Raw genomic sequence first — 17,663 nt, 5'->3', positions numbered from 1 at the left:
TGGCGGCTCTTGGGCGGGAGAGAACCGTATCGAACGCCAGGGCATGACGCCCCACTCCCAAAAGGCTACGGAGGCTGGTGTGATTTGAGAGGACAGCTATCCAGACCGCATCCATTCACTCTGCCCTCGATTTTCCAGCTGAGCTTAGTCTTCGTCAAAGCATTCCAGAAAACTTACACGTCTCTAGCAACTTCCCTCTCACAATGGCTCTCCCCACGACCCAGAAGCAATGGCTCATCCAGGGCACTGGCAAGGGCTTCGAGACCCTCGTCTACCAGGATGCCCCAGTCCCCCAACCCGGCGACAATGATGTCCTCGTCAAGCTCCAGGGCGCGTCGATCAACTACCGCGACCTGATCATTCCCCAGGGGAAGTATCCCTTCCCGCTAAACTTGCCCATTGTTGCAGGCTCCGACGGTGCCGGCACGGTTGTCGCGGTCGGCCGCAACGTGACGAAGTGGAAGCCGGGCGACAAGGTCTTGACGCTGTTCAACCAGGGCCATCAGTCTGGTGCCGTTGATGTTAAGGCTGCTCATACGGGTCTGGGTGGATGCATTGATGGTACCCTGCGCCAGTATGGCGTGTTTAATGAGAACGGCGTAGTTGCTATGCCGAAGAACCTTGACTTTGTCGAGGCTGCGTCGTTGGCCTGCGCGGCGCTTACGAGTTGGAATGCGTTGTATGGATTAAAGAGGTTGGAGAAGGGGCAGACGGTTCTTGTTCAGGGCACTGGTGGTGTGAGCTTGTTCGCTTTGCAGGTAATGGGCCCCCGAGACTCACACAACAATACCCTAGAAGATGCTAACATGCCCCCAGTTCGCAAAAGCTGCGGGCGCCACTGTCATCGCAACCACCTCTACGGCCGAGAAGGCTGAAGTCCTCAAGAACCTCGGTGCCGACCACGTCATCAACTACCGCGAGGACCCGAACTGGGGCGAGACCGCTCGCAAGCTGACCCCCGGCGAGGAGGGCGTCGATCACATTATTGAGGTCGGCGGCGAGGGGACCATGACTCAGAGCTTGAAGGCGATCAAAATGGAGGGCGTCATCTCCATCATCGGCTTCCTGGGCGGCGCCCATCCTAAGGACAGCATCCTCGAGGCGTTGTCACACGTCTGCGTCATCCGCGGTGTCTACGTTGGCTCGCGGGTGCAGCTTGAGGAGATGTGCAAGGAGATCGAGAAGCATGATATCCATCCCGTTATTGACAAGACGGTGTTTACCTTGGAGAAGGCCAAGGAGGCGTATGAGTACATGGTAAGTTGGCAGCATTACTATCGTTAGCAGGTGGTTCATTGGCTTACTTGTTTTGCGACAGTGGGCCCAAAAGCACTTTGGCAAGATTGGCATCAAGATTGAGTAAACTTCCCTCATAGATATAGATTGGTGGAAAAGGATGAAACAGTTCCTTGAGATTCCTTCTTGGACGAATTATGACAAGCGATGTTGAGGATACGGATATGCGTTCAGCAAACCTCAGCCAGATGGATCGTAATGGAACTGTAAGAATGATTGATAGGTATACTGTATGAATACTTTCTATATTTGTATCCTTTCCTCCTGTCATTGAGATTCTTCAGTCGATAAATTGTTGAGTGTTCCAAGTTCACCCGCCTGTCATCACCCGGTCAACCAATCAGGGGCTTAAATGTCAAGTAAACAACGTGAGTAGCCGTGTAGCAGAGTCAATCCTGCGGCTAGGCAGTGTGAAAAATATGACTTTGTGGTTTAAAAGGAAATAATATGTGCACAACTTCATGCTCTTTGTCAACACATCCTCTGTGGTTCGAACTAGAGTTGCTGCTGACTAAGCAAGCTGCCGGCGGTACCCTGACGCGGTCAAACGCTCATCTTCTCCAAGCAAGTGTATCAATTGTGCATAATTATGAGCCATATTTGTCCAAATATGGGCTCCATCCTAGGGTCATGCAGTCTCGTTCTTACCCAATCCGCCATGGTTTCCGAGGATTCCATCACAAGCCTTCTCCATTCGTGCTAACACAAAGCCATTTCGCCTGCCTGTACCAGTTGTTTTTACAAATACTTCTCGAATTATCGTGATATATACACGGTTTAGATATTTGAGCGTCAAAGATGTTCAATCTCATCACCGAGAAGCTGCATAACAGCAGTACAGGCCCCGTCGTATGTTAATCACCTCGTAAACATCATCAAGCACCTATGGGATGTCTCGTTGTTTTGCTGATTGCATGAGGACCTTTCACAAGATTTACAGGAGATCTGGACACACCCCGATGAGTCTGTGGTGCGCAACAACCTCGATATCTGGTCAGAACTCACCCTACGTGTAGACTATGTGTCCAGCACCACACCCAGATTGATAGCGCCTTCCCACAATAACACATCCACAACCAGAAACAAAGTGCGATACTTATCTGATTGAGCCAGATATGTTCTGTCTAGCTTCAAAACCCCTGACTCGTTGAGAGAACAGCTGCTATGAGAAAAGCTCCCTGACTGGTAGGTCTACCCGAAAAGCAGGTGGCCAGTTACTCGATGTTTAGGTTACAAGTCGTACATTTTTCCTGGTAAACTGGCACCTTAGCGGAAATTTGTCCCTACTTCAGCACAAAACTGCGACTGGATCGTGTGTCAGCATAAGATTATTCTCGGCTTTGTAGATTATCTCCCTCTTGAAACTGTCAACATAGGGTCGCTCCCTGTGCTACATATCTCCTGAGTATGTGACGACGCGGATAGTCACCATCCTGTCAATCAATGACACTAGTTGCCGCGGCACCGGCAGCGGTAGCTGCTCGAGCCATCACCAGCTGGTATCTCGGGCAGAAGTTCAATCTTCAGATGCAGCGTCAACCATCCAGTGATGTGCCGAAGTTCTGATCACTCAAGAGCTACGGGCCGGAACGAACCAAAAACCTCCAGCCACAATGCGCAATTATGTTTTTATTTAAGCTTAATGTTTCGCAAAGTTTGGAGCAGTTTCAGATATCCCTGACAGAGAAGACTCCAGTCCAGTCAGAAGTCAACGAAGCATCTCAATCCAGCTCTGGTAAAGATGATGAGAATTACGATGATAATTATGTTTCCGTTCAAGATTTGTGTCGCTGGTAGGAAAAAGCTGTAACAGTTAGGATAGACAGTTTTTGCTGTTTTGCACTCTTGTACTATATCAAGCATATCATGTTGTAATAATGTATAATAGATGCAATCTTACCCTTCCATCGTGTTGACGACGTCTTCGACTGGAAAAACTGAGGATTTCCGCGGGACAATATCGAATATTTCGGGGAAAGCTGGCTCCCAGGCGGCGTGTCCCTGACAAATTGGATTGGTGAGTTGTAATTTACACAGCGCGTTACGATAAAACATTCCAAAGTACATTACCACCCTGATTTGGATGTCCATTGTGGCAGGGAAACTTTCCATGTCATAACACTAGATTGTAAGGGACCGAAGTCCTTCTGGTAAGAATCAGCCCTGGGGCGAGCAGCTGGAACACACGCGCTTGAAACCTCCAGCCAAGTTGGCGACGCCCTTCAGCCACAACCTCAGTCGTCTCCAACAATAACATGGTACTTTTACCCGTTCAAGATATCGCCTAACTCTCATAAAGATCTATTTTCAAAGCGCCCTACCGTCACACTGCATCATGCCCCCAGCTGATCTCTCCTCCCTCCCGACCGAAGCAACGAGCTACCTCCTCCGCCAAGCACTTGCGGACCGCGTCGCCGGCGTCCTCATCGGCTCCGCCCTCGGTGATACGATCGGCCTCTACACCGAGTTCCTCTCCGCTGCCGACGCCGCAACAGCCTACCCCACCCGGCGCTTCACCCTGTGTGGGCCCAAGAATGAGGGGCCGACCCTTTTCAAACTGGACATGCATCGCGCGCCCAAAGAGCCAGGTCACTGGACCGACGACACGGATCACGCCCTGCTGTTGCTGCTGTCTTTCCTTCTTACCGCGAGCACAGACCTCCCCCCAGATAAGCAGCCGCTTCCGACGCAAGCAGACCTCGCGAAAAGGTTAAGGGTCTGGGTCCGTCAGGGCCTACCGCCGCTGGATACCCTCCCGCTTGGTCTGGGCCGCACAGTAGGGAGTATTGTTGCCTCAGCGGGGTTCGACACCTCCCCTGAGGCTGTTGCGCGCGAGTATTGGGAGCGGACGGGGCGGGTGGTCGCACCAAATGGGAGTCTGATGCGGACACATCCTTTAGGGGTGATATGTCTGTTTCGGGAGGAAAGGGAGGCGTTTGCGCTAGCAGCGGAGATCTCGCGTGTGACACATGTTGACCCGAGGTGTGTGGTTGCATGTGTGATTGGGACGGGGTTGGTAAGGGGCTTGGTTAACGGGGAGGTGAGGGATTGGCATGGGGTTGAAGGGGTTGTGGAGAGGGGGGTTGAGTGGTACGTCAAGGAGGGAAAACAGGGCGGCGATCAAGACTGGAAAGAAGATGATTGGGAGCATTTGCAAAGTTATGTTGGGAGGAAGGTTGGACTGGATGAGCTGAAACTTGATGAGCACGGTGCCATTGGGTACGTATATAAGACACTTGGTTCGGGGGTTGTGCTGCTGAGGATGGCGATGGAGCGGCTAGGGAATGGAAATGAGGGGTTCCCTCAGAAGGGCAAGGTCTTTGAGGAGCTGATAACAGACCTGGTAATGCATGGAGGAGACGCCGACACAAATGCTTGCTTTGCTGGAGCCCTGTTAGGAGCATATCTTGGATACTCGGCGTTGCCAGGTCACTGGAAGCACGGTCTGAAGCATGGAGATTGGCTATCAGGCAAAGTTGAAGCTCTCTGCCGCGCACTCGGCTTGTTAGACGGCAGCTACGCAGGAGTTCACGACCCAGACACGGAAATATATGGAGGAAAGTATCCAATTAGTGATGATGAAATGGAGCAACGTTGGATGTTGCTCCAAGCTGATGTTGCAGCGAAAATGGACAAGTCAGCAAAAGCTGAGGCGTTGAAGGCACCGACTTCAAACCCGTGGTTAAGATGGCCATTACCATGGCCGCCCAAAACCAGAAAGCGAGGGTGACATTCACATCTCAGACTCAATATCTTGTTGTCACTACTCTGTCCGAAACAGGAGTCTGCAACCATATATCAGGCCCTCCTCCTCCCCCGCTCTTAGAAGCAATACAATTATCCATTCCGAACCTTAGACTCCCCAAACAATAAGTCTTAACCGAGTTTTTAAGCGGTAAATAAATCCTCAGCACACACCTGACTCTACCTTTTCAGTCTCTCGCGGGACGCGCAGTCGGGATGTGGACGACTGACATCACACGAGCGAAACCCATTGGTACAATCCGGTCTAATCCAGGTGGCGGTACGATCGCCTTCTTATGATGGCGCTTCCAGAACCTTACCGCGAAATATCTAACGCCGATGACCAAAAGAAAGATAGCGACACTCAGGACAATGAGTATGATTTCTTGTCGGTCCAAATACGATTTTACTCATCGGGCTCCTTACATGGCTCTTTGGGCCTTGGCAGTTGCTCAGTGACATTGGGGTTTCGGAGGGCCAAATAAAAGACGTTCTCAAAATCGATGTACATGATCACATGTCCGGCATTACGTTAAAGAAAGAATCTGGTTAGCTTGCCTTATGTGAATAGGGAAAAATTGACATATACTTATCTTGAAGAATAAGCCATTAGCCCAAAATTGGCGAACTTTCGGGTACAGGAAGATGGGACAATTGTACCTCGGAAAGTGTGTTGCATTCAACATATCCTCCTGCTTCATTAAGTTCCTTCAGTGGCCTGAGCAAATCCTCTGAGCTTAGCTGCACAGTAAGTCCGTTGTCGAAGGTAATTCTCATATTACCAGTAATATCCTCTCGATATATTTTCATCCAATCGTATCTGCAGTGAGTCAGGAATACACTACAGCGGAGGGCCACAGTGAGGAAAGAGCACGTGCAAATTCTAGTAAGCACCCAACGGGTCATCGGCACGAATAAAATCAAGATTCTAACCACCGATCGTGGCGGACATTCTCCGGATTCTGACTTGGAAGGAGCAGAATCGGCCGTTGTTCAATGTATGTTTGCACTCATACATGCGGAACTCGTAGAGAGGACCTTGGGTTTGGCCAGGCCACTCTCCTCCGATCACCACGACTTCAGGATTATCGGTGGGATCTAATCAATGACTGTCTCCTCAAATTTCGAACTTATATAGCGTAAATTATCCTTTAGTTGGGTCAAAAACTCTGAATTCTTAATTAGACCGAGGTGAGCGTTGCGGTGGTGCACCCTTCCCGTTATCCAGGGGCATTGCAAGGAATGACACTATGTTGCAGCTAAACTAGAGTCGAGAATGCCTTCTCGAGATCCCAAAGGAAACTCTGAATGTCGTTATCGGAATCCACTACTTCCCGTACCTTGCTAACTGGGAGTTCTTTGGTGGAGTTGCTGGGGAGAGGTCCGCCCCTCTGAGAGAGGCAGCGCGCTATTATTATCCCAGCTAACTCCGCTAGCATTCAAACATTTTCGCGTTCAATGATAAGATACAGGGTGAAAAAAAGAAATGCTCGCACATGTTTGTTTACCACTGACAACGATCGGTGTGCCGAACGAGTGGATCGTTTCAACGGTGCCGTTAGCTGAGATCCTGGTAAGCTGATATACTCCTGTAGAAAAGGACGACAACCTCAAGATAGACTGCATTGAGAACGGTCGCAGAAAAAGTTAGCCGGATGACTAGAAGCCGTAGGTCTGTCGTGGCTTTGTCTATCGAAGTAGTTGGGCAAACAGGAGAACGGGAAATCCGTCCTATGACATGCCCGTTGTAGTCATAACAACAACGAGCACGATTGTTCTGCAGACCATTGCACTGCCAGTGCACTTGCTCCTGATCTCGTTACTGCAAGATGAGAGAAAAGAATTCCCATGGCTCTTGCCGAAGAGACACCTTGGTGTAATTTAAGTTGATAGCATGATACTTATGCCAGCCAAAGCTTGCTTACCACGATGCTTCAAGTTGTCTTGAAGAATAGGCATTTGTTCAGTTATTTTAGCCTGCTTAAATGGAAGTTCTGGCTCCTCTCCGACAGCCCTCTCGAACATCATGGAAACATACTGGCACTTTCTGATACTGTCGGGATTAAGCCAATACTCTATCAGCTCAGTCATCACCTTCCATTAGCTTAGGCAGGCACCCGGCTAACAACTCTGCTTTGTAAGTAGGCAATGGAATTGCGCTCTTAAGGTCCGTCAATCCGGCACCGCCACAGTGATAGAGCGTTTGAGAGAACTACTGACGCTATTCTTTTGCTTTGGTCTCCTTTTACCCTCCATTACCTTCGGTGGGCAACATCAGCTACATGGGAACTGCAGCCTTGGTTCTTTTGCAAAGAGTATCCTGGACAAACACATATGTTTGCAGGAGAGCCTGGTAAAGTTTGGTCGACCAATCAGCCAATATCTTTTCCTTTTCTGCCGTCCTTCGTAAGATTGGCCAAGACATCTACGAACCCTAACCTGGAAAGAAGGCAGTTATTTGGCCGAGATCAATACGGCAGGGCTGGGGCTGTTCTCGCTCGAGCTATGCATCTCCCCCAGTCTTATGCAGAGGTCATGGATGGAGCTCTCACCACCGAGCTTGACTATTGCTCTCCCCCAATGATATGTATTACGTTTTCTGCTCAGCGCTTGGTCCCAATTTTGCAGACATGTAGCGGTTTGAGTTCCTAATGCGTCAAATACCCTATCCATGGATCAGGTTCGTGCGGTTAACCAGATGGTCAACTGAGCTTGTGGTTGCCCGCCGTTTGTCTTCTGGGTCTGGTTAACCCCGATATCCGACAGAATATATGCACACTCTATGACAGAATCTAAATAGCATGCTGCATTTGAAAGATGTAGAGGGTGGCTGGCTTCGAGACTGAAGCCGCAATGATGCTTTCAATCAACAGCTGTTAACGTAATGTCAAAAAGTAGACGGCAGTCGGGTAAGGAGGTCATGGGAGCCAGGCTTTCATGGCCTCCTGAAGCATGCTCTGACACTCCGGCCCATTCCAGGTTAATGGTTTGAATCAAGATGTTTTCTGTCACTGCGTTTTGCGTTGTTGACTATTCTTGGCTGCCTATGGTGACATAATAAGCCCCCTAACTGCCTAATCCCTGAATGTAGACTAAACATAATTAGGCGTACGTGGCATACTACCCAACACATTTCATAACCCGACAGCCTTCGAAAATTTTGACACTCATGCACATCAAACTTCTCCAGCTTCATCACTTGCCTTATTACCATCTGCATCGTACATCGGCTCACACTCCTCCTCGTCACTGCCCTCTATCATTCTTCAAGCGCATGGTAATTTCCCACCCACATCCACTGACCAGTTGTGAACATAGTCGTATCCCCGTTAAGCGGACTTCGGTTTTTTGAAAGTCTTCTGGTCCTCACCCGGTCACCGTCCCTAAGTCTCTCTACTAAGCGACCCGAGGAGATCACCTTTTCAGATTAGCTTTCTCCAAGCTTAAGAGCTCTTTTGGTGCATCGAGAACGTGTTCTTCCAGAAACTCACGAACATGGCCGACCGTTGGAAGACGTTTATTTCCATCCATACATTCATTGTCAATAGCTAACTTCTTGATGGAAGATGCTAACAATTATCCTGTACATGGTATATCAACAAATGTACCGTATATTATCGCACATGGTGCCATGTAAATTTACTGTCGAGATGTCCCTATTGTATGCAGCCGAATGCCTGACTTCTTGAAAGCAGTCTCCAGATAACCAAGTTCCTCAGTTCTCAGGCCTTCAAGATGCACTTCTTCCAACTGCTGAAATGTATGAGGAGCAGATGAGGCCAAGACCTGTAGAGCATCTTCTATCTGGCTGATTCGTACATGAGTCGGGAAGCACGCATCGATGGTCAAAACTCGGATCGATCTCGGCAAAAGCTTTACCAGGAGTAAGGAATCCGACAACCCAGAGGATGTTGTGACCAGTGAATGAATATCAATCTCTAGTTTCTGAAGATTTGTCAAGGCAGCAAGCGAAGTTATCCATTGTTCTTCTGGGTTGCTGTCTGCATAGGTCACACTGCCAAGCTGCAGTGATAATTCCTCCAGCCACGGTGTATATTGGACAAGCATTTGCCCGAGAGTTCGATGTGAGAAATCTACATAACCAGATGGCAACATCCCACACTCCTCTGGAGACGAGAAGGAGAAGACCTTCAGTTGGGGGCACGAACGGAGGAGAACAAGCAGGGGAATTTGGAGAGGAGTAACACATTGGAGTGACAAAGTATAAAGTTGAGTGAAAGGTAACGATGGAAACAGATGAGGTTCTGGCCTTGTCCAATCTGGTTGGTCGAAGTCGGAGACGCATGTGGAGATACGGAGTTGATTGAGACTCGGGGCGACAGAACTTAGGCGGATAAAAATGGGATCGAGAGCCGGTTGTCCTCGACGTAGTTTGCTGAAGCAAATGACTTCTAAAAAGCTGAGATTAGGGAGCGACCCTGGACGGCAGCAACTAAAAATGGCGCCGTAGTTTGCCACGAATGCCGCAACTGCTTTCACCTTGGGACATAAGGAGAGCAGGATATCGGATCCAACACTGTAGAACCATTCCGATCGGGAAACAGGGTCAGTGAAATCAGGCAGCGCCTTTTCACTGCTTGCATCTCCAAAGCGATTCTTAAGATAGTACTCGCCAACTTCACGGGGGAACGTGCCCGACTCGATGGAAGCCTCGATACCGAGCGCAGCAGATTTGAGTTGGTAGCACTTCCGGAAGCAGCGAACATGTTCCGCAAGATCAGGACGCGCAAGCAGTGTGCGAGCTAGGAGCCACCATTTGTCGAGTGTTGGTGCTTCATAGAGATGAGGGACAGTAATCAGATAAATACGTTTGTTAAGCAGACACAGGTCGCGAAGCGTACTGTAAGGGTCCGCATGACATTTGCAGTATTCCCGCACCAAGGGTCGGCGGCTATGCAGATCACAGCGACGACAACAGAACTGAGATACGATGGCATCCAGGATGTCGTCATTAAGGCGACTAATCGGGGATTGTTGTGGGGCAGAATTGTTGATGCTTTGGGCCGTTGCTGTTGTGTTTGGGTCTGCTTGTTGGCGGTTCTCGTCACTGCGGCGCCGCCAACGCCCAAAGATTTTGCGAGCAACAATACGCATATGACCCATATCCTTTGTCCGTTAATTGTTACATATGACAAAAAGGAAAGCAGATGAAAATCGTGGAACTGATGTTTAAATACCTATTGATTTGTTGCCCAGGAGGAAGGTGTCTCGAGGGCTGAGGGGCTGAAAGAAAAGCATCAAAGCCTCAGACTCAAGCAAAACCCCGAAGGCTGAGTAAGAAAAACATATGAGAACGGCAGCTCAGGGCACGTACCGGGTCACTCAGCCACAACTTTTCACAAATGCCAGAATCGGTCGGAAATGTCATGACTTTAGCTGACCAGGGAGTCCAAACTTCATATCTCCGGTAGACGATATTAGCGAAGCGAAGGAGTCAAGCCAAAGGTATTTGTGCTCCCATGTCATCTTGTATCGAGACGCTTTTGACAGCTCGGTTTGAGAATGGCAGCCTCGTCACATGTACCAGCCAAGTAAAGCAGCTCCGTCAAGGATGGTCCGCTGGCTCAATGGCAGAGCGTCTGACTACGGCCTGATCTTGAGAATCACTGATGTCCTCAAGACTAAACCGTGCAATCAGGAGGTTCCAGGTTCGACCCCTGGGTGGATCGTTTTTTGATGTCTCTCTCTGTCTCGGAGAGTCGACGCACTGTTTTTGGTTCCCGCGACTTCTGCGTGGCTCCCACTCGATGTAGTGGGTCTAAGTTGGAGGATTTTTTCAGTCTTCGCATACCACTCACTCTAATGCGTTGTAGAGTTGACGAAACTTGGGCCTTGTTTTGCACGTCCAGCCCTGCGAGAGTGTAATGTACGTACTGTCCTTAGTTTTCGACCATTACACGGTATTTTCCGTTACAACGGCCATTTTGGGATGTGGGTCCGGCTGGTAAAACACACCCAGGTAACTCTGGACCGTTGATCAGCCCTCTACCAACCTGCTATCTTGCTTTCCAACATCTTTCCCTAATTCTTGGACCCGGGGATGGATGAAGACGCATTGACTAACATATTAGCGTCACCTATTGCTCTCCCTCTCCTCCCTCTCCTTCTTTAACTGAGCTTCCACATCCAGACGTTTGATCACACGTGCGGGGTTCCCTGCCACAACCACGAAGTCCTCTACATCCTTGGTGACCACGCTCCCCGCGCCAACGGTAACCCCGCGACCGATCGTGACGCCAGGGCATATAATTGCGCCGCCACCAATCCAGCAGTCATCCCCGATGGTGATGGGCTTGCCGAGTTCTGGACCCAGCAACCCGTTGCGCACGAACGGATCCGTCGGGTGCGTCGCGGCGAAGAAGGACACGTTTGGCCCGATCAGCACGCGTGAGCCGATCGTGATCGTGCATGTGTCGAGAAAGGTGCAATTACTATTAATGTAGACTTGGCTGCCGAACCTAAAGACTGGTGAGCATGTGCGAGTACGTCGAGTTCAAACTTGAGAGGGCCACAGACTTGCAGTTGTACCCGTAGTCGAACTTGATGGCCCCGTCACACCATGGATAATCGCGAAGCAGTTTTTGGTCCTCCTCAGGGGTTGCTCCTGGCGGAGGAAGGGGTGTGGTGTCGTTTAGGATGCTGTTAAGAGCTCTGGTTAACTTCAAAAACCAATGTGAGGTCAAGGAAGAAGACAGTGACCATACGCCTTCCAAAGCTCAACCAGCTCTCTTCTAGAGGCGTTCCCACTGGTGCAGCGCTCGTTGAACGCTTTGGTAGCGGCCTTGCAGCGCTGACGATCGGCCGTCAGATCGGGGGTCCAGGCATAATAGAGCTCGCCTGCAAGCATGCGGCGCCTGTTCTCAGCGATGTCGATGCTGTTGGGATCCATGATGGTTCAAATACTTGACATCGAGATGATAAATATGGAAGCTGCCAAAGTTCAAGGTGGATAACCTGGGAAGGTGATACAAGATCGGATCCGGATGGAGCAACCCTTTATACGGGGCACGCAGCTCCGCACCAAGGCCTACGGACCAGAAAGCCGAAAGCCCGGTACGCTAACGGGCTCGGTCTAGTTCCGCTCCGTTGGGTTCACAAAAGCCTTCTGCTGGTACCGTGCTCCCTCCCTCATCCAGTCTTGAGAATGCGGGGACAAAGGGGGGATGGATATCCTCTCTAAGGGCGATAGATACTCTTGCGTTCCTCGTACGGACGTTTGAGATGGGACTCTCCAGAGTCACCATGGTTCAATCATTGTAATCATCATATCCGCACATATGTAATTCTACGAGCAACAATTTGTTAAGGTGTGTACTAACCTCTTAGGATACGGCGTCCTTAATCTCAGATCGAACTTGTCTGCGTAAGTTCTGGACAGGTGGGGCAGCGAGCGTGTAGGTGGGCGAAGACGGGTTGCGGGGTTGGCCAAGTCAGCGCTTTCTGTTTACTATACTCCAGCCCCTCTGTCCGCTATTCGCTATTCAGAATGGAAGATCAAACGACGCCATTAACATCGCCGGGGACGATTTCGATTTTGGTCTAAGAGGAAATATGCAGGCAACTCCCGTTCGCAGTTTGGTATTATCTGAGTTTTACGAGTGGGGTTACAGAGGGCTCGGCTCGAGAACTGACACGAAAACTCCACGGGGTTATTAAGAGCACTTCGTCCGCAGTGAACCACATAGGCCTCCAATTTTCCCACGAGACTCTCTGACCATAGCTACACCAAAACAGAGCTCTATTGCCAAACTACTAACTTGCGGGGAAAAAAAATACTACAACGGTCAAAAAGGTCAAAGAGAACGGCTGCCCCCACGCGGGATTGAACCGCGGACCTCATCATGTCGCAACATGGCAATACGAGTGATGCGCTCTACCACTGAGCTATACGGGCTGAGTGCTTATTATATACAAAGAGACAACAAAACATACGAACGCCCCTCGACTGATTACTCCGCTTCGGGTGTCTGACAACTTTTCTCTTGCCTTGTACCGTTGGCTACCAATGGTTTACGGACACAGCTAACTATGGGACATGCTCGTGCAACCCGGCTCACCTATACAAGACCTCATTCAACGTTCAGATTGGGAATATCAACTCGAAAAGCTCCCAATTTGTACTCATTTTACCACTCTGAGGACACTTGTCTGGAAGTGCCTTTGCCATTCAACCAACAGGGGCAGGACATCTGCATGCAGGCACAACTTGGAGATCACAGACGAGTGTTCCTCGGCAATAGCTTTTGGTTTATGCTATCTGCATAGCCATAAGAAATGTCTTTACATTGTTTTCTGTTATATCACGTCACGGATAAAGGTACTTGAACTTACCAGTAATCATTTTGTCATTCCATCATTAATAGCTTGACAACAGAAAGTATCCTGTGAGAAGAAAAGAAAGTCAAAAAAACAACCCGGCACACTCTCGCTCACCTGAGATATAAGCGACCACTCGTGTATCATCTCTGTCTCTCTCCACCCGAAAAACCCTGACGATAGACAAGTACTGTCTCCACACGGACTGTCAACATCCGTTCAAGAATTGGGACGAGTAGCTCAGGGGTAGAGCAACCGGCTGCAGTCCGGTAGGTCACGCGTTCAAATCGCGTCTCGTCCTCTCCTTTTTCGACCATTTTTGCAGCTAAGCTTGCTTCTTGCTACGATGAGTCATCCTTCGGCCGAATTGACCACCGTGATGCCGGGAGCATCATGGAATATCAGCCCCAAATGACCCAAACAAGAGAACGGCGAGAAGACGCTCACGTGCTAGGGTTGAGATCCCGCCAGAACTGACCCTTTCCGTCAGCCGGCGAAGGCTGTCGTTGCGGTTGCGGCTGTGGCTGCTGCGGGCTCATCTCCATGGGTTGGCCAGGGGTTTGTGGTATAGCAGGTGCCGGCAAACAGAGACTCTGCAACTTCCACCACATCGCGTCGAGCTCGCGTTGTAGAATCCTGACGCGGGCCTCCCAGGCGAATTTTGCGTCTCTGAATTCAATCATTTGCTGGCAGTCGCATTCCATGCCGGACAGGCGCCGGTGGCAAGGGTGCGTCTTCAAGCTGGATAATGCCTGTCGCAGACTCTCCTCCTGGTCGAAGAAAGGCCGCCAGTACTCTATACAGAGCCTTTCAAAGTCCTCGCAAAACCTTTTTTGCTCGGAAGTAAGGGTAGGGGTGCCGCCCTGACTCTCCATCTCCTCGGCCGACTTCACTCCCTCCTGGAGCCACGCCCGTACCGCCTTCGTGGCGTCTAGAGCAGGTATGAAGAACTCGTCGAGCCACCGAATGCCTATGCGCCAGCCTGGGCGATAATAATGTTGTGCGTACTGGAACTGAAGACTCTGAGAGAAGTTGTGCGCAGCTTGAATACGTACCACCAGCGCGCGTGCCGATTCATGGGTTTCCTTTAGTACCTTAATTGTTTCAGAATTATTCAGAGAATTTGATCCATCAAGCGCATATTCAAGGTTTTTAACCATGGTGTTCGTGTCGTTTGCTCTGCCAAGGATCTCAACCAGAAAATGGAAGATGTCCCGAATGGAATCATCCAACTTCTTGCTCACTTCCTGTACCTTTTCATGGAGCGCAAAATGTAGGTCACGTAGGTCTTTCAGCTCTTGCGGCGGTTGCGACTGGGAGTTAGTGTTGAAGTGAGTCGTCTGCTGTGACGTTACCGGATTCGATTGACTGTTCGTCTGGTTCGAGGGATTAGGTGCACGGTCAATGTCCGTCTGGTTATTGGCTGTTTGGCTCATAGTGTTTATGTATGGTAGGGAAGTGCCCTGAGTAGCTTGTTGGGGGTTAGGTTGTGAGCTGCTTTGGATAAGTGGTATGACGGTCGTAGTAGCTCTGGTGCTGTTGTCAATGTCAAACTTCAGACTCTGACTTCCACGACAACCGGTGCAAGGGAACTAGCTGTTACGTTCCCTGAGCAGCTGCGCGACTGTTAATCAACCGGCATAATGGGATCTTCTTGTATGTCTCTCGGCGATGTCAGGTTAGTTAGTTGTCCCTATTACAAGTGGAGTATTAACGTTCAAGTTGTTACATCATTGTCTTAGCGTAGGTTTCAAGAACAAAGAGACAAATCTGTTACAGACAAAGTCGTTGAAGATGGTTATGGGGATCCAGAGGGAACAATGCTTTGTGTACACCTGGTATGGTGGAAGGATTGCATGGCCTTTGTCACTCTATTGGGGCGGAATTGTAACTTCCTAATTGATGTACATGTGAGGACCGTCAGTTGATATCTGCTAGAGATTCCATGTTGTTCCTAATGCATGCTATACACCGAGATTCAGCAAGCGTTCTTCTCGCCTCTCTATAAGCAGTTAGTTATTATGCACCAACTGTCATGAGGTTCTTATGCTTTTGCAGGAACTCTTTTACTGCTTGAACAAATGCATCAAGCTCGTCATCCGAAGTTTCCAATATCAAGGCGATGAATCCTCTACGTGTGATCCAATACCCGGCTTCCAGCATCTCAAACCAGAAAAGATCTCTCAAATCCTTCCTGTCTCTCCCTTTAAGGTCCTCGCCACAAATGATATCTTGCATTCCATCCTCCGTAAAGTGTAGCCCAATCAACGAGCCCCTGCCTGTGAATGTCAGCCTTGTCCCCCTAGCAATATCCTGCAGCCGTTTCTTCAAGCTGTCTCCTTTGGCATTAAACTTCACGCACACTTCAGGCGTAAAAACTTCCTCCAAACCCGTAGCCCCAACACACATGGACATCGTATTGTTGTTAAAAGTCCCAGAGTGTGCCAGTGCCCCAGGCTCTCGCGGGTCAAACACCCTCATGACCTCCTCCCGTCCACCGAATGCTCCAAATGCAAAGCCGCCACCCAAATACTTTCCCATAGTCATCAGATCTGGCTTCAGGCCCAACTCGGCGCCTAAGCCGCCAGGTGCCAGACGCGACGTCATCACCTCGTCCAGGATAAACAATGCCCCAACCTCCCTTGCGACCTCCTGCACAGCATGCAAAAATGCCCTCTTCCCAACTATGCATCCCCCAGCCCCTTGCATCGGCTCGATCAACACAGCGGCTAACTCATTTCCCACCTTCCTAATTACCTCCTGCGCAAGCTCAACATCATTGTACCGCGGTACAACGACAAAATCCCCCTTATCGACCACATTCTCCGCAGGCTTTCCATCCGGAAAGCTCAGCACCGCACCATGATACCCTCCCGAGAAGACCACAACCTTCCTCCTCCCCGTAAACCGCCTCGCACCCGCCAAAGCATGCAAATTAGCCTCTGTCCCTGAATTAGTCATGCGCACGCTGTCGAGATGAAATCGTGCACACAGCAGTGACGCAAAGCGCTGCTCGTAAGGGGTCTGTCCCCCCAGGGATAAGCCCGTCGAGGAGAGGACCCGCTGGATGGCATTGTGGATGGTGGGGTTCGAGTGCCCGTATAGGCCGGCGGACAGCTCGCCGACCAGGTCGAGGTATTCGTGGCCGTCGGCGTCCCAGACGTGGGCGCCTTTGCCGTGAGTGATGGCCAGCGGGAATGGGAAGGTGTGCAGGACTGTGCGCGTGTTGCCTCCTGGAAGAGAGGACGTGGCCTGATCGTAAATCTGTTTGGAGAGGGGGTTGTTGGTGATATAGCGCGCTTCTGCTGCAAGGAGGGCCTTGCTGGCTGCTGCATGAGAGGTGCGAGAGTCCATTGTATGTCGCGCGTAATGCAAGATGGGGACGTCGCGCGTTTCTGACAACCCCAACGTATAATTGCTCTTGCGGGAAATCGCTTTACCGACACCAACTGCAATGCTATCGAAGCATGTGCTGTGAGACTTCACCGCGGGGGCAGCCGATCTACGTTGATACTGATAAGGAACCCCGCTTGGTCTCTTGGTCGAGCTTGACGGTTACTTCACTGCCGCTGGAACGCTCCAGTAGACGGTTAGTTGGTCTTTGGTCTCGTCAAAACTCCACCAATGATTGATCGTCCAAGATTTCCCTTCAATCTCTCCCTATCTCTGGTTTTCAAGTTAGCAATTCATCTTGCACCAGCCCTGGGCAGAAGAGTTGGCGATATCGCTTATAGCGGATTCTCCCATGAAAAGGCGGTCCTGATTCTGATATGGTGCCACAGTCTCTAACTTCGAATCCGATGGTGCCAAGAATAGCTGATGTGTTTTGTGATTTAGAGGACCCAATTCCCACTTTCACATGGATGCCGTTAGCCAGTTTAACACAATAGTATTTGGAATCAGAAGATAGACTCTTCACATGACTTTGTTACAATATGCTCTTCGAAATCGCTGCCAGTACAAATGGATTGTTGAGAAGGTCAAATTCAGGCGAAACGCCATGTAATACATCAGTGACCCACGGTTTAGCGTCCGGTATGACGCCGTCCATGCGCAAATTGCTCCCAAGGACTAACCGAGGATCTTCTCTATCACTCATGCTCCCACAGAGAGGAAGCAGAGAGTTTTTGACTTCGTCTCAGGACTCTCCGTTGTTGTTTTGTTTTGCAAAATAAGCTCAATTAGACCGATGCCTCATTTTGAACTTTTTGCTGGCAAACGTTGAAAGCGAATGCTCTTAATCCGACAAGATGAACACCCCATCGATCGGTTACAATGCGAATAGG

The 17,663-nt window shown here is 50.0% G+C and overlaps 5 protein-coding genes and 3 non-coding genes across 8 annotated transcripts; 4 read left to right on the top strand and 4 right to left on the bottom strand.

Moving 5' to 3' along the window:
- Positions 1–203: 203 nt before the first annotated feature.
- On the top strand, positions 204–1,363 carry CTHT_0049370 (alcohol dehydrogenase-like protein; the record flags this gene model as incomplete). Its single annotated transcript, XM_006695232.1, has 3 exons — positions 204–758; positions 817–1,257; positions 1,319–1,363. 3 exons carry the CDS (start codon positions 204–206, stop codon positions 1,361–1,363), a joined length of 1,041 nt encoding a protein of 346 aa, XP_006695295.1.
- A 2,268-nt stretch (positions 1,364–3,631) lies between these two features.
- Positions 3,632–5,026, top strand: CTHT_0049360 (uncharacterized protein; the record flags this gene model as incomplete). The annotated part of the gene is made up of 1 exon (XM_006695231.1): positions 3,632–5,026. The coding sequence occupies one exon, from the start codon at positions 3,632–3,634 to the stop codon at positions 5,024–5,026; it is 1,395 nt and encodes a 464-aa protein (XP_006695294.1).
- A 5,588-nt stretch (positions 5,027–10,614) lies between these two features.
- On the top strand, positions 10,615–10,730 carry CTHT_0049350. The gene is made up of 2 exons: positions 10,615–10,652; positions 10,693–10,730. It is a non-coding gene; the product is annotated as a tRNA-Arg (tRNA).
- Positions 10,731–11,134: 404 nt separating this feature from the next.
- CTHT_0049340 (acetyltransferase-like protein) lies at positions 11,135–11,950 on the bottom strand (the record flags this gene model as incomplete). Its single annotated transcript, XM_006695230.1, has 3 exons — positions 11,135–11,519; positions 11,590–11,700; positions 11,766–11,950. 3 exons carry the CDS (start codon positions 11,948–11,950, stop codon positions 11,135–11,137), a joined length of 681 nt encoding a protein of 226 aa, XP_006695293.1.
- Positions 11,951–12,868: 918 nt separating this feature from the next.
- CTHT_0049330 lies at positions 12,869–12,955 on the bottom strand. The gene is given in 2 exon segments: positions 12,869–12,904; positions 12,920–12,955. It is a non-coding gene; the product is annotated as a tRNA-Thr (tRNA).
- Positions 12,956–13,606: 651 nt separating this feature from the next.
- On the top strand, positions 13,607–13,678 carry CTHT_0049320. The gene has a single exon. It is a non-coding gene; the product is annotated as a tRNA-Cys (tRNA).
- A 142-nt stretch (positions 13,679–13,820) lies between these two features.
- CTHT_0049310 (uncharacterized protein) lies at positions 13,821–14,813 on the bottom strand (the record flags this gene model as incomplete). The annotated part of the gene is made up of 1 exon (XM_006695229.1): positions 13,821–14,813. The coding sequence occupies one exon, from the start codon at positions 14,811–14,813 to the stop codon at positions 13,821–13,823; it is 993 nt and encodes a 330-aa protein (XP_006695292.1).
- Positions 14,814–15,396: 583 nt separating this feature from the next.
- Positions 15,397–16,731, bottom strand: CTHT_0049300 (uncharacterized protein; the record flags this gene model as incomplete). Its single annotated transcript, XM_006695228.1, has 1 exon — positions 15,397–16,731. The coding sequence occupies one exon, from the start codon at positions 16,729–16,731 to the stop codon at positions 15,397–15,399; it is 1,335 nt and encodes a 444-aa protein (XP_006695291.1).
- Positions 16,732–17,663: the final 932 nt, after the last annotated feature.

This window comes from Thermochaetoides thermophila (assembly GCF_000221225.1).
Source record: "Thermochaetoides thermophila DSM 1495 unplaced genomic scaffold scf7180000011819, whole genome shotgun sequence".
Taxonomy (NCBI): domain Eukaryota; kingdom Fungi; phylum Ascomycota; class Sordariomycetes; order Sordariales; family Chaetomiaceae; genus Thermochaetoides; species Thermochaetoides thermophila.
This window is presented reverse-complemented; position numbering and strand designations above follow the sequence as displayed.